General features: G+C 42.6%; 1 protein-coding gene across 3 annotated transcripts in view; it reads left to right on the top strand.

Moving 5' to 3' along the window:
- Positions 1-15,164, top strand: part of HMGXB3 (HMG-box containing 3) — a 67,576-nt gene that overhangs the window by 48,273 nt on the left and 4,139 nt on the right. For all 3 annotated transcript variants that reach the window (XM_057731165.1, XM_057731156.1, XM_057731146.1), the window contains 4 exons: positions 8,173-8,304; positions 9,227-9,411; positions 12,830-13,049; positions 14,307-14,440. In XM_057731165.1, the coding sequence (XP_057587148.1) occupies positions 8,173-8,304; positions 9,227-9,411; positions 12,830-13,049; positions 14,307-14,440 (671 nt within the window). The remainder of the gene's footprint in view (positions 1-8,172; positions 8,305-9,226; positions 9,412-12,829; positions 13,050-14,306; positions 14,441-15,164) is intronic.

The raw sequence follows: 15,164 nt of genomic DNA, 5'->3' as shown, positions 1-15,164 counted from the left end.
TTTCTCTCCTGTTCCATTGATCTATATTTCTTTTTTGTGTGCTGGTACCATACTGTTTTGATGACTGTAGCTTTGTAGTATAGTCTGAAACCAGAGCGTCTGATTACTCCAGTTCCATTCTTCCTTTCTCAGGATTGCTTTGGCTATTCAGGGTTTTTTGTGTCTCTGTACAAATATTAAAATTTTTTGTTCTAGTTCTGTGAAAAATGCCATTGGTAATTTCATAGGGATTGCATATTGAATCTGTAGATTGCTTTGGGTAGTATAGTCATTTTGACAGTATTGATTCTTCCAATCCAAGAACATGGTATATCTTTATATCTCTTTGTGTCATCTTCGATTTCTTTTATTGGCATCTTATAGTTTTCAGAGTACAGGTCTTTTGCCTCCTTAGGTAGGTTTATTCCTAGGTAATTCTTTCTGATGCAATGGTAAATTCTTTAATTCCTCCTCATCTTTTGTTGTTAGTGTATAGAAATGCAGCAGATTTCTGTGTACTAATTTTGTATCCTGCAACTTTACGAGATTCATTGATGAGCTCTAGTAGTTTTCTGGTAGCATCTTTAGGATTTTCTATGTATAATATCATGCCATCTGCAAATAGTGACAGTTTTATTTCTTCTTTTCTAATTTGGATTACTTTTATTTCTTTGTCTTCTCTGATTTCCATGACTAGAACTTCCAAAACTATGTTGAAGAAAAGTAGAGTGGACATCCTTGTCTTGCTCCTGATTTTAAAGGAAATACTTTCAGCTTTTCACTGTTGATTATGATGTTAGCTGTAGGCTTGTCATATATGCTGTTAATTATGTTGAGGTATGTCACCTCTATGCCCACTTTCTGAAGAGTTTTTATCATAAATGGATATTTAATTTTCTCAAAAGCTTTTTCTGCATCTGTTGAAATGATAATACAGTTTTTATTCTTCAATTTGCTAATGTGGTGCAGCACACGGATCGATTTGCAGATATTGAAGAATCCTTGCATTCCAGGGATAAATCCCACTTGATCATGGTGTATGATCCTTTTAATGTACTGCTGAATCCAGTTTGCTAGCATTTTGTTGAGAATCTTTGCATCTATGTTCATTACTGATATTGGCCTATAATTTTCTTTTTTTGTAGTATCTTTGGTTTTGGTATCAGGGCAATGGTGACATCATAGAATGAGTTTGGGAGTGTTCCTGTCTCTGCAGTGTTTTGGAATAGTTTCAGAAGGATAGGTGTTAACGCTTCTCTAAATTTGTTGGCAGTTTTTTAATCACAGTTTCAATTTCAGTACTTGTGATTGGTCTGTTCATATTTTCTATTTCTTCCTGGTTCAGTGTTGGGAGATTGTACCTTTCTAAATATTTGTCCACTTTTTCTAAGTTATCCATTTTTTATTTTTTGGCATATAGTTGTTTGTAGTAGTCTCTTATGATCCTTTGTATTTCTGTGGTGTCAGTTGTAACTTCTCTTTTTTCATTTCTGATTTTATTGAGTTGAGCCCTCTCCCTTTTTTTCTTGATGAGTCTGGCTAAAGGTTTGTCAGTTTTGTTTGTCGTCTCAAAAAACCAGCTTTTAGTTTCGTTGATCTTTTCTATTGTTTTCTTCATCTCTATTTCATTGGTTTTTGCTCTGATCCTTATGACCTCGTTCCACCTGCTAACTTTGGGTTCTGTTTATTCTTCTTTCCCTAGTTGCTTTAGGTGTGAGTTTAGATTGTTTATTTGAGATTTATCTTCTTTCCTGGGGTAAGATTGTATTGCTATGAACTTCTCTCATAAAACTGCTTTTGCTATGTCCCATAGGTTTTGGATCATCATGCTTTTGTTTGCATGTGTCTCTGGGTATTTTATTTCCTCTTTGATTACTTCAGTGATCCATTGGTTGTTTAGTAGCATATTGTTTAGCCTCCACATGTTTGTGTTTTTTTTTTTTATTGGAATATAATTGCTTTACACTCTTGTACCAGTTTTTGAGGTACACCGAGGTCAGTCATCTGTGTTTATACACATATCCCCGTATTCCATCCCTCCCTCAACTCCCCCCTACCCCATCCCAGTCCTCTAAGGCATCATCCATCATCGAGTTGAACTCCCTTTGTTATACAGCAACTTCCCACTGGCTGTCTGTTTTACAGTTGGTAGTATATATATGTCTATGCTACTCTCTCACTTTGTCTCAGCTTCCCCTTCACCCCCCACCCCGCCAAACCTCGAGTTCTCCAGTCCATTCTCTGCATCTGTGTCCTTATTCTTGTCTTGTCACTGAGTTCATCAGTACCATTTTAGATTCCGTATATATGAGTTAGCATACAATATTTGTCTTTCTCTTTCAGACTTACTTCACTCTGTATGACAGACTCTAGGTCTATTCACCTCATTACATATAGCTCCATCTCATTCCTTTTTATAGCTGAGTAATATTCCGTTGTGTATATATGCCACATCTTCTGTATCCATTCATTTGTTGATGGGCATTTAGGTTGCTTCCATGTCCTGGCTATTGTAAATAGTGCTGCAATAAACATTATGGTACATGTTTCTTTTGGGATTATGGTTTTCTTTGGGTATATGCCCAGGAGTGGGATTACTGGATCATATGGTAGTTCTATTTTTAGTTTTTTAGGGAACCTCCAAACTGCTTTCCATAGTGGCTGTACCAACTTACATTCCCACCAACAGTGCAGGAGAGTTCCCTTTTCTCCACACCCTCTCCAACATTTGTTGTTTCCAGATTTTGTGATGATGGCCATTCTGATCAGTGTGAGGTGATGCCTCATTGTGACTTTGATTTGCATTTCTCTGATAATTAGTGATGTTGAACATCTTTTCATGTGTTTGTTGGCCATCTGTATGTCTTCTTTGGAGAAATGTCTCTTTAGGTCTTTCGCGCATTTGTGGATGAAGTTATTTGCTTTTTTGGTATTAAGCTGCATGAGCTGTTGGTATATCTTGGAGGTTAATCCTTTGGCTGTTGTTCTGTTGGCAACTATTTTTTCCCATTCTGAGGGTTGTCTTCTTGTCTTGTTTATGGTTTCTTTCGCTGTGCAAAAGCTTTTAAGTTTCATGAGGTCCCATTTGTTTATTCTTGATTTTATTTCCATGATTCTAGGAGGTGGGTCAAAAAGGATCTTGCTTTGATGTATGTCCTAGAGTGTGCTGCCTATGTCTTCCTCTAAGAGTTTTATAGTGTCTGGCCTTACATTTAGGTTTTTAATCCATTTTGAGTTTATTTTTGTATATGGTGTTAGGAAGTGTTTTAATTTCATTCTTTTACATGTAGCTGTCGAATTTTCTCAGCCCCATTTATTGAAGAGGCTGTCTTTTTCCCATTGTATATTCTTGCCTCCTTTGTCAAAGATAAGGTGCCCATATGTGTTTGGGCTTACCTCTGAGTTCTCTATTCTATTCCATTGATCTTCCTTTCTATTTTTGTGCCAGTACCATAGTGTCTTGATCACTATGGCCTTGTAGTATAGTTTGAAGTCCGGAAGCCTGATTCCACCAACTCCATTTTTCCTTCTCAAGATTGCTTTGGCTATTCAGGGTCTTTTGCGTTTCCATGCAAATCGTAAGAGTTCTTGTTCTAGTTCTGTGAAAAATGCCATTGGTAATTTGATGGGGATTGCATTGAATCTGTAAATTGCTTTGGATAGTACAGTCATTTTTCACAATGTTGATTCATCCAATCCAGGAACATGATATGTCCCTCCATCTGTTTGTGTCATCTTTGATTTCTTTCATTAGTGTCTTAAAGTTTTCTGCATACAGATCTTTTGCCTCCTTAGGCAGGTTTATTCCTAGGTATTTTATTCTTTTGGTTGCAATGGTGAATGGAGAGTTTCCTTAATTTCTCTTTCTGCTCTTCCATTGTTAGTGTATAGGAATGCAAGAGATTTCTGTACGTTAATTTTGTATCCTGCTACTTTACTAAATTCATCAATGAGTGCTAGCAGTTTTCTGGTAGAGTCTTTAGGGTTTTCTATGTATAAAATCATGTCATCTGCAAAGAATGACAATTTTACTTATTTTGCAATTTGAATTCCTTTTATTTGTTTTTCTTCTCTGATTGCTGTGGCTAAAACTTCCAAAACTGTGTTGAATAATAGTGGTGAGAGTGGGCACCCTTGTCTTATTCCTGTTCTTAGAGGGAATTCTTTCAGGTTTTCCCCATTGAGAACGATGTTGGCTTTTGGTTTCTCATATATGGCTTTTATTATGTTCTATGCCCATTTTCTGGAGAGCTTTTATCATAAATGGATGTTGAATTTTGTCCAAAGCTTTTTCTTCATCTATTGAGATGATCATATGGTTTTTATCCTTCAATTTGTTGATATGATGTATCACGTTGATTGATTTGCATATATTGAAGAACCTTGCATCCCAGGGATAAACCCCACTTGATCATGGTGTATGATTTTTTAATGTGCCGTTGAATTCTCTTAGCGAGTATTTTGTTGAGGATTTTTGCATCTATATTCATCAGTGATATTGGTCTGTAATTTTCTTTTTTTGTGACATCTTTGCCTGGTTTTGGTATCAGGATGATGGTGGCCTCGTAGAATGAGTTTGGGAGTGTTCCTCCTTATGCTATATTTTGGAAGAGTTTGAGAAGGATAGGTGTTAGTGCTTCTCTAAACACGTTTGTGTTTTTTACAGTTTTTCCTTGTAATTGATTTCTAATTTCATAGCATTGTAGTCGGAAAAGATGCTTGATATGATTTCAGTTTTCTTAAATTTACCAAGACTCGCTTTATGGCCCATCATGTGAACAGTCCTGAAGTGTGTTCCATGTGCACTTGAAAAGAATGTGTATTCTGCTACTTTTGGATGGAATGCTCTGTAAATATCAATTAACTCCATCTGGTCTAATGTGTCACATAAGGCCTCTGTTTCCTTATTGATTTTCCGTCTGGCTAATCTGTCCATTGGTGTAAGTGGGGTGTTAAAGTCCCCACAATTATTGTGTTACTGTTAATTTCTCCTTTTATGGCTGTTTGCATTTGCCTTATATATTGAAGTGCTTCTGTGTTGGGTGCATATATATTTACAATTGTTTTATCTTCTTCGTGGATTGATCCTTTGATCATTATGTCATGTTCGTCTTTGTCTCTTGTAAGTCTTTAAAGTCTGTTTTGACTGCTATGAGTATTGCTACTCCAGCTTTCTTTTGATTTCCATTTGCATGGAATACTTTTATCCATCCCCTCACTTTCAATCTGTATGTGTCCCTAGACCTGAGGTGGGTCTCTTGTAGACAGTATATATATAGGTCTTGTTTTTGTATCCATTCAGCCATTCTGTCTTTTGGTTGGAACACTTAATCCATTTACATTTAAGGTAAATATCAATATGTATGTTCTTATTGCCATTTTGTTAATTGTTTTGGATTTGTTTTTGTAGGTCTCTTTTTTCTTCCCTTCCTCTTTTGTTCTCTTGTGATTTGATGACTAACTTCAGTGCTGTGTTTGGTTTTCTATTTCTTTTGTGTGTGTGTATCTACTGTATACTTTCAGTTTGCTGTTACCATGAGGTTTCGATATAGTAGTCTATATATAAACAAGATTAAGTTCCTGGTCTTTTAATTTCAGTGCATTTCCAATATCCTGAATTTGTACTCTCCTCTTCTCACGATTGCTGGTTTTGATATCCTGTTTGTGTGTGGATTATTTCCTACCTTTAGTGTATGTTTGCACTTACTGATGAGCTTTTCCAATTGTAATTTTCTTGTTTCTAGTTGTGGTCTTTTCTGCCTAGAGAAGGTCCTTTTAGCATTTGTTGCAAAGCTGGTCTGGTAGTGCTGAATTCTCTTAGCTTTTGCTTGTCTGTAAAGCTTTTGATTTTTCCTTTGAATTGGAATGAGAACCATGCTGGGTAGAATATTCTTGGTTATAGGTTCTTCGCTTTCATCATTTTAAATATATCATGGCACTCCCTTCTAGACTGAAGAGTTTCTGCTGAAAAATCAGCTAATAATCTTATGGTGAGTCCCTTGCATTTTATGTGTTAAATTTTCCTTGTTGCTTTTAATAGTTTCTCTGTCTTTAATTTTTGTCAGTTTGGTTACTGTGTGTCTTGGCATGTTCCTCCTTGGGTTTATCCTAGAAGAGATTCTGTGCTTCCTGGACTTGGGTTACTGTTTACTTTTGCATGTTACAGGAAGTTTTCAGCTATATTTCTTCATATATTTTTTCAGGTCCTTTCTTTCTCTCTCTTCTTCTTCTGGGACCCCTATAGAGCGAATTTTGGTGCATTTAATGTCCCAGAGGATTTAGACTGTCCTCATTTCTTTTCATTCTGTATTCTGTTCCACAACAGTGATTTCCACCATTCTGTCTTCCAGATCACTTAGCTGTTATTCTGCCTCACTTATTTTGCTATAGATTTCCTTCTAGTGTATGTTTATTTACTGGCTGCGTTGGGTCTTCATTGCTCTGCGTGGGCTTTCTGTAGTTGTGGAGGGCTGGGGCTACTCTTCGTTGCGGTGCATGGGCTTCTTATTGCGGTGGCTTCTCTTACTGCAGAGCACAGGCTCTAGGTGCGTGACCTTCGATAGCTGTGGCATGCGGGCTCAGTGGTTGTGGCTCACAGGCTCTAGAGTGCAGGCTCAGTGGTTGTGGCTCACAGGCTTAGTTGCTTCACGGCATGTGGGATCTTCCTGGACCAGGGATCGAACCAGTGTCCCCTGTGTTGGCAGGTGGATTCTTAACCACTGCGCCACCAGGGAAGTCCCTCTAGTGTATTTTTTATTTCAGTTATATTTTTCATATCTGTTTGTTCTTTAGTTCTTCTAGGTAGGTCTTTGTTAAACATTTCTTGTATCTTCTCGATCTGTGCCTCCATCCTTTTTCCGAGGTCTTGGATTGTCTTCACTATCATTACTCTGAATTCTTTTTTGGGTAGATTTCCTATCTCTGCTTCACTTAGTTGTCCTAGGGTTTTATTTTGTTCCTTTGTCTAGGACACATTACTCTGCTGTCTTGTTTTGTCTGACTTCCTGTGATGGCAGTTTTCATTCTGTGGGCTGCAGAGTTGTAGTTCTCTTTGTTTCTGCTGTTGCCTCCTGGTGGATGAGGCCAGTCTAAGATGCTTGTGCAGGCTTCCTGGTGGGAGAGACTGGTTCCTGTCCACTGGTATTTGGAGCTGGATGTTGTCCCTCTGGTGGGCAGGGGTGTGTTTAGTGGGCAGCTGTGTGCTCAGGAAGATTTTAGGCAGTCTGTTTGCTGATAGATTGGTCTGTGTTCTGGATCTGTTGGTTGTTTGTCTTGCGGCATCCCAGCACTGGAGCCTGCAGGCTGTTGGTGGGGCCAAGTTTTGGTGAGAAAATGGTGGCCTCCACAAGGACTCACACCAATTAGCACTTCCAAGCATTACTGCCACCAGTGCCTGTCCCCACAGTGAGCCACAGCCACCCCTTGCCTCTGTAGGAGACCTTCCACTACCAGTAGGTAGGTCTGGCCCAGAGTCTTATGAGGTCACTGCTTTTGTCTCTGGGCCCTGGTACACACAAGACCTTGTGTGCACCATCTAAGAGTGGAGTTTGTTTCCCCCAGTTCTGTGGAATTCCTGTGACCAATCCCCACTGGCCTTCAAAGCTAGATGCTCTGGGGGCTCCTCCTCTCTTTTCCAGACTCCTAGGCTAGGGAGCCTACCGTGAGGCTAAGAACTTCCACTCCTGTGGGAGAACCTCTGCAATATAATTATTTTCCAGTTTGTGGTTGCCCACCCGGCAGGTGTGGGATTTGATTTCAGTGTGATTGCTCCCCTCCATCTCATGGGTTCTCCTTTTTCTTTGGATGTCGGATATCTTTTTTAGGTAGTTTCCAGTGTTTTTTTGTTGATGGTTGTTCAGTAGTTAGTTGTGATTTTGGTATTTCTGTAAGGAGAGGTGAGCTCACATCCTTCTACTCTGCCATCTTCTAGGCAGTTTTTCTGAGCAGCCCCTGCATGCTGAAAAGGCTGCTCTGCGCTCTGGGTACAATGGGATCTGGTTAAACAGTTTCCTTCACAGCTGCTTATAGGTTGTGTATTTTAAGTACAGACTCGCAGGTATTGTATTTTATGAATATACCACAGTTTATTTTTTAACCTTCCCCCATTCTTGGGCATTTAGTTAGCTTCCTGTTCTGTGCCATTGTGGATGTGGTTAATGGTGAATTTTTCTGTTGTCATTTTTTAATCTGCAGGTCTCTTTAATGTGGGAAACAAGCTGCTAGTGAGCCTGGACTTGCTTTTTGCAATCCGAAACCAGATCAGGCTGGGAGAGGACCCCAGAGTATCCATCAGCACTCTTCTGCAGTCAGTGCAGGAGCAGACAGGTAAAGGTTAGCTTCCTCCATTCCCCCAAGATTAGTTCTAAGCTCCCTGGGAATTTTCAGTGATGGGCTGTGGTTAAAACAATTACCTTGGAGAAGAGACTGATATTTTGAAAAGAAGACATTCTAGACTTCCTAATATACTTTTTCTTTGAATTTTACAAATGTCAAACTAACTTTGGAAAGCGTGAGTCTGTCCATGCATCCAGAGACCTTCAGTGCAAGAATAAACGGACTTTATAGAAGCTCATCCTTTGGTCATAGGTAGACTTGGCCTTAATACGTGCTAATCAAACTTACTCTGAACACACAGCTTCTGGAGGTCTGATTCCATTTCCAAGGCTTACTCTGAGACCTGAGGGTGGGCACCATCCTCATTATTAGAAATTATTTTTCCCTTTGCTTTTCTCATTTCTTCCTATTTATGCTTTTCCCATCCCTTCCTACAAAATCCAGGCCCCTTCCCCTTGCCTGCTATGAGGTCAGATGGAGGCAGAGCAAAGGTTCTAGGGTCAGACGGGTTTGCCTTTGAGTCTGGGCTATACCACTTAGTGGCAGTGTGGTTTTGAGTAAGTTATTCTCTATGCCTCAGCTTTCTCAGTTACACAGTGAGGACAGTAATAGCTCTTGGTTCATAAAGATGTGAGAATTAAATGAGAGAATGTATTGAAAGCTCTTAGCACAGCGTCTAGGTCCTAGTGGGTGCTGAGTACAGGGCAGCCATAACTGATTGGAATTGCCCTTTGAGTTGCCACCTGAACACCTAATGGCCAGGGTTCTTGACCCTTGGGTGGTCAGTACTCTTGGGTGTTCTTAGGAGGGAAGCAGTCTTATAGAATTGCTCTTCTTGCTGGCCATTGCTCATCCCCAGTGGCCTCCAGGTCTTTTTCTGTGAACTTCTCAGAGCTCTTGCTCTCCTTTCCAGAGAAGACTCTTACCACAGAGGAGCTGAGTCAGCTGCAGGAGCTGCTGTGCAATGGCTATTGGGCTTTTGAGTGCCTCACTGTCCGAGACTACAATGACATGATCTGTGGCATATGTGGTGTGGCCCCCAAAGTGGAAGTTGCCCAGAGGAGTGAAGAAAACGTGCTGGCACTAAAGAGTGTGGAGGTAAGTGCCTCTTGGTCATCGTAGGTGACCTTTAGAAATGTCTGCACACTCTGGCAGCCACCTTCCTACATGATGTTTCTAGGAGCAAGTGGCTCTAGTTCTTTCCTGGGTAAGGTGAGTAGCTTTTTCGTGTCACTGCCCAGGTTTTCATCGCAGGAAGGCCAGATGGAAATGGGGGCATTTGTTACTTACTCAACAGATTTATTAAACATGAACTAAACGCACTTTTTAGACATTTGGGAAATGGCAGTTACACCAACGGAGTGTCTGTGCCCATGGAGCTCACTTTCTGATCTGGGGAGACAGATAGGAAACAAGCAGTAATTGTGTATATTATGTTAAAATACTATTTTTATGTTATATATAATATATTAAAAGTAACATAGTAACAATAAGGCAGGGTAAGGAGAAGAGAGCAGTAGGGTGGGAAGAGGGGGTGCCTGCTTTCTAGAGGGTAGTCGGGGAACTTCTGATACGAGGGCATTTGAGTAGAGCCCTGAAGCCCACGTAGTTTTCAGCGGGGAGAACATTCCAGGCAGAGGGAGCAGCAAGAAGGGGATCTGAGGAGGGCTTGCTGGGCGTGGTTGAAGAACAGCGAGGAGGCTGATGTGGCTGGCTCTTTGTGAGCAGGGGATAGAGTGGTAGGGTATGTGAGGTTCAGGAGGCTATGGGGCGACCCAGGCCAGGAAGTAAGGACTTCTGCTGAGTGAAATGGGGAACCAGTGAAGGGTTTTGAGGAAGGAATGGCCTTATCGGACTTAGATTCTTAACTAAAAAAGGTTCACACAAAGATAACACCAAACTCAGGTGGCTTTATACATTAATTCTAATAAATATCCAAGAAAAAAGGTTCCAGACATAGAAGAACAGCAAAAGTGGATATATTTCCCCAAGTCATTGTTATAAGGCCATGTAACTGAAAACAAAACCAAACATTTAATAGAAGATGAAAATTTGGGCTGATAGTACTCATGAATACAGTTTCCAAAGTTCTGAATAAGATAATTGCAAATCAGATCTAACTGTGGATAAAGTAATTAATGAGTACCGACCTAAGGAGCAAAATAAAGTCATGACTAAGTTTATCCCAGGAAGGCAAGATTGCTTCAACATTAGCAAGTATACTAATGCAATTCAGTACTTAACAGTTTAAAGGAGAAAATCCGTATGATTATTTCATTGGATGTCTAAAAAGGCTTTCACTTTTATTCAACACCCATTGATGATAAAAGCTTTCGCAGGCTGAGACGAATAGGGGAAATTCTTTAACCTGGTACAGGGAATTTTTAAAAAATATCATGGATGAACTCTTGCCCCTCATCCCCGTGAGAGGGCTGGTCTGCTTGCACGGGTGAAGAGTGCCCTGTGAGCGTGCCGGTAGTCATGGTGAGTGCCGGCTTCCCGTCCCTGAACTCTGCCACAGTGACTCTTTAGGCACTGGGCCTGCAGCTCACTTGTTCGCCACCAGGAGTGGTACAGGACCTTTGGAGAAAAGCTCTGGTGTATTTTGGCAGGCCAGCTGAGCATATTAGGGATTTAATGCATATTCCTCTTTTTCTTCCCTGTTTAAAAAATAAATACGTATACCGATCAAACAGTTGTATTTTAAGGGTGGTGGTGTATAATGAGCTATATGGAAACAAGCATAGTGCTGCTGGAGCCTTCTGAGTGTTCCCTGTAGGTAAAATGAACTGTAAAAAAAATTCACTTTTGTGTGTTATCTCACAGAGAGGCTGTTTCCAGACTCATTCAGCTATGCTTGTCTAATGGAAATATTAATAGTAGTGCAGCTGTGATTTATTGAGCATTTTATTACATATGCCAAGTTCTTACTCTGTACTCAGTGCTTTACTTTCAGACTGACTTCTCAACCCTGTGAGATTTTTGTAGATGAAGGGACTGAATCCCAAAGGGCTTGTCCAAGCTCATCCAGCCAGGAAGGGGTGGAGCTGGGATTTGACCTTGGTCTAGCGCCCAGACTCCAGAGTCTGAGTTCATCAGTTCCACCATGCTCACCAGTACCTCCTGGGACCCTAAGCTCTGGTTTTTGAAACACATCTGGCCACAGACTTTTTGACTACTGATCTCTAAAATAGAAGCCCACCTCCCTGAAAAGCTCATGTATTCTAGTCCTGCCTGGCACCTGCCTTTTTCCAATCAAGGCTCTTTCCTCATAGAATGGAGCAGCATTCCCTTTGCTTTCTGTATGTGTGCCTCTTCTCTTCTGTGTTTCTGGGTGTTTATTTCTAGAGACCAGGTCTTACTTTGTTTTCTCCCTTTTGTGTGTGGAGTGCAGAGGTGGGTAGTGCGTATGAGGAGAACGGGGTGGGGGTGTTCTGAAGTCAGTGAAATAACACAGGAAGGTATTGAACAAAACAAATATGCGGTTGTGCATGAGCAGATTGTAGGGTTGGACTGTGTAGAGGAGGAGCCTATGGACTGATGAGAGACGTCTCCATGTGGAACAATGATTCTCAGACCTTGTGGGCATAACAATTACATTGGGCAGTGGTTCGCAACTTTTTAGTGTGAGAAGCTTGCTGGGCCATGCCCCCAGTGTTTCTGATTCAGTGGGTCTGAAGTGGGCTCAGCATTTGCGTTTCTAACAAGTTCCCAGGTGGTGCTCATGGTCCAGGGATCAGACTTTGAGAACCACTTACCTAGGGAATCTTTTGAAAATGCACCCTTAGGGATTTAGTTCATACAGATTGAGATGTAGCCCAGTTATCAGCATTGCTGAGTAACACAAATGACTCTGATAAGATAATAGGATCGGGGTCTCACTTTGAGGGCCGCATAAGAGGGCTTACAAGAAGAAAAATTGAATAGCGGAGTGCTAGATGGCTGCAGTAGGTAAGTGCATGCTGCACGTAGAGGAGATAGCCATGTGCTGGCAGGGTCTGGGAGGACCTTTGGGAGGAGGTGAGGGATCAACAGGGCCTTGCAAGTGGGTGGAGTGCCACTAAATTTTATTCTGATGATTCCTTCCAGCCAGGCATAGGGCTTAAGGGCTCAGGCCTTGAAACTAGATCTTTGTTCACATGCTTGTCCAGACGGACCCTCACTCCAGTGGTCTCACCTCAGGCACCCTCAGGCTTGTATAGTAGTAGTTAGTAAGCCAGTGTCTGGCACATGACCGGCAGTGGTAGCTGCCCTCTCCTGGCAAGGCAGGGAAAATGACATGAATAAAGGCATAGGCACAGAAGGGACTTAGGTCTTGGGGAGTACGGTAGTGTGGGAGAAAGGAATGAAGCCAAGGAGCAGTTTGGCGCTAAGATGTTAGGTTCGGGGGTGTCCCGGGAGTGTGTGGCTGTCCGACTCCTTCCCCCTGCTTAGCCTGTATAAGAGAAGGTGGGCTCTTTTGTTGCTAATGTTCTGTGGCTCCTGCAGTTTGACCTTTTTTGTCCTGACCTTTTAGTTCACCTGGCCTGACTTCTTGGCCTCTAGTGAGGTAAACGTGGAGGACTTTTGGGCCACGATGGAGACAGAAGTGATTGAGCAGGTGGCCTTCCCCGCCAGCATTCCTATCACCAGGGTTGATGCCTCTGTGATTGCCCCCTTCTTCCCGCCACTCATGAGAGGAGCTGTGGTTGTCAACACTGAGAAAGACAAAAACCTGGACGTGCAGCCAGTACCTGGTAAGGCCACCTGGGCGCTGACTGGGGTCAGGGAAGGGTCCCATCACATCGGGAACGTTGTCCATGGCAAGACAGCACGGCTGGTTGAGAGGGGGCCAGGTCCACCTAGAGGGCTCTCTCTGGGAAGGTAATGACAACCTGGGACAAAATCCCCTGGAGATGAAAGTCGTGCAGAGTTTGGAAGAGCCGTCAGCCACATCGTGTGGGACTAACCTACATAGCCCGCCGTCAGCCTTCTGGGACGCCCTACACTCAACAGTGGGAGCCCTCTGAAAAGTGCTGATGATAAGGCTCCAGCCCCAGAGAGTCTCATTGAGAGATGTAGGGGGAGGCAGTGAGTCTGCCTTCTCAGCAGGTCTTTCAGATGGTTCTGCAGATGCTCTGTGCTTACATGTTGAGGAGCCCTGGGCTAGCTCTTCTGAGGGCACCGGTTTCTGACAACTCAGGTTTGATTCCTAGCTGTGCTACTTAGTAGCCATGTGACCTCCACCAGATCCCTTCATTGCCCTGAGCCTCTGTTGCTTCATTTACAAAGGGGGCATGATGTTGTTACCCACCACCTAGGTTGCTGTGAAGATAAGTGAGCTAATGTAGTTAGCTACATGTTAGCTGATGACCTAGTTAGCTGATGACCTACTTTTTTTTTAAACTGCAACTCAGAGTAAGCAGTAAGTTCTGCATCATGACTCAGCATGATGCTCATATAAGTAGCACGTGTGTGTATCTGTAACTAAAACAACTTTCATAAAACAGTATTTCCCCTTACCAAATGCAACATACTTGATTTTCTATTTTATTTCATTTTTAAAATCTTAGATATGACCTGCTAAATTGATTTTATAAGTAAGGCCCCTGCATAGTTCTGTTGATCAGGTTCAAGAAAGTAGCATATAAAGTGCATTTTAAAAATGAGAGCTGTTGTTCCTCTTATTGCTGCAGTTGTGGTAAGCATCTGAGATCATGGTTCTGGAAAACCTTAAAAAGTTAAAAGCTGACCCATTTCAGGGTTCTCTGCGTGGGTACTCTGCTGGGTATCTCCCCTAGATGTTCAGTGGCAGAAAGCTGGTTCTCAGAGACTTCATATATCTGTAGAAGCCCCAAGACCTGCCTTGAGTCCACCTCTGCCACCCTCCAGGGCTGCCAGCCCCCGGGGTAGAGCCTGCTGGACTGTGGACCAGGCCCCCTTGTTCCCATCCTCATGTGTGAGGGACTCCCCAGGACCTCTGGTGGCTCCCATTAGCACGACGTCTCTTGTAGGTAATGGCAGTGCCTTGGTGCGGCTGCTCCAGGAGGGCACCTGCAAGCTCGAGGAGATCAGCTCCTACAGCGAGGAGGAGCTGCAGTCCCTGCTGAGGCAGTGTGGCATCCCCTTCAGGGCAGAAGACTCCAAGGTGAGTCTCGGCAGTGCTGGCAGTAGGGACTTTGGGAGCTGGTTGGTGGGCCATTTTTCTGGGCAGGGATACGAATACCCGTGAGTGGGTACTTGTGTTGGACAGAGGGTGGCAGGCAGGCAGGCCTGGGAGATGCCAGCAGCCAGATCGTGACATGCACACGAGCCCTTCCCATCCAGGCAGTTCCTCTGTTGAGGCAGTGGGTCCAGACTCAGGTTCAGGAATCCAGGTTCTTCTGCTGTGTGTGGCCTTGGATAAGCTGCCTTACACATCTGAGCCTCATTTTCTTCATTTGCAAAGTGGAAATAACCAAATACCAACCTTGTGAGGTTTGCAGTGTCTAGTTATCACCTGTCCAGGCTCTTAGAAAACAAGTGCTATAGCATCCATAGAGAAGGTTGTGGAGGTGTATTTTATCTATACATTATGTGCTTCCTTTTATACTAATGTGCTCTTGAAAATCTTATGCTTGAAGTTCAGATGCAAATGTTGGCTCCTCTTTGACACTTTCCCTACCCTGTAAAAAGTAGAGAGAACCCAGGCCTCAGAGTCTGGCAGCTTGATCAATCTGGCTGGCTCTGTCTGTGACCTGGCTGGCCCTTTCAGGGCCTCAGCTTCCCCACCTATACCTAAAGGACATTGGGCTGGTGAGGCTCCAAGGCCCAATCTGGCCTTAACAGTTTATTCATTTGCCTCGAGTGAGCATTTGAAGTGAGCATTTGGT

The sequence above is a fragment of the Hippopotamus amphibius genome, chromosome 1, assembly GCF_030028045.1.
Source record: "Hippopotamus amphibius kiboko isolate mHipAmp2 chromosome 1, mHipAmp2.hap2, whole genome shotgun sequence".
NCBI lineage: Eukaryota > Metazoa > Chordata > Mammalia > Artiodactyla > Hippopotamidae > Hippopotamus > Hippopotamus amphibius.
This window is presented reverse-complemented; position numbering and strand designations above follow the sequence as displayed.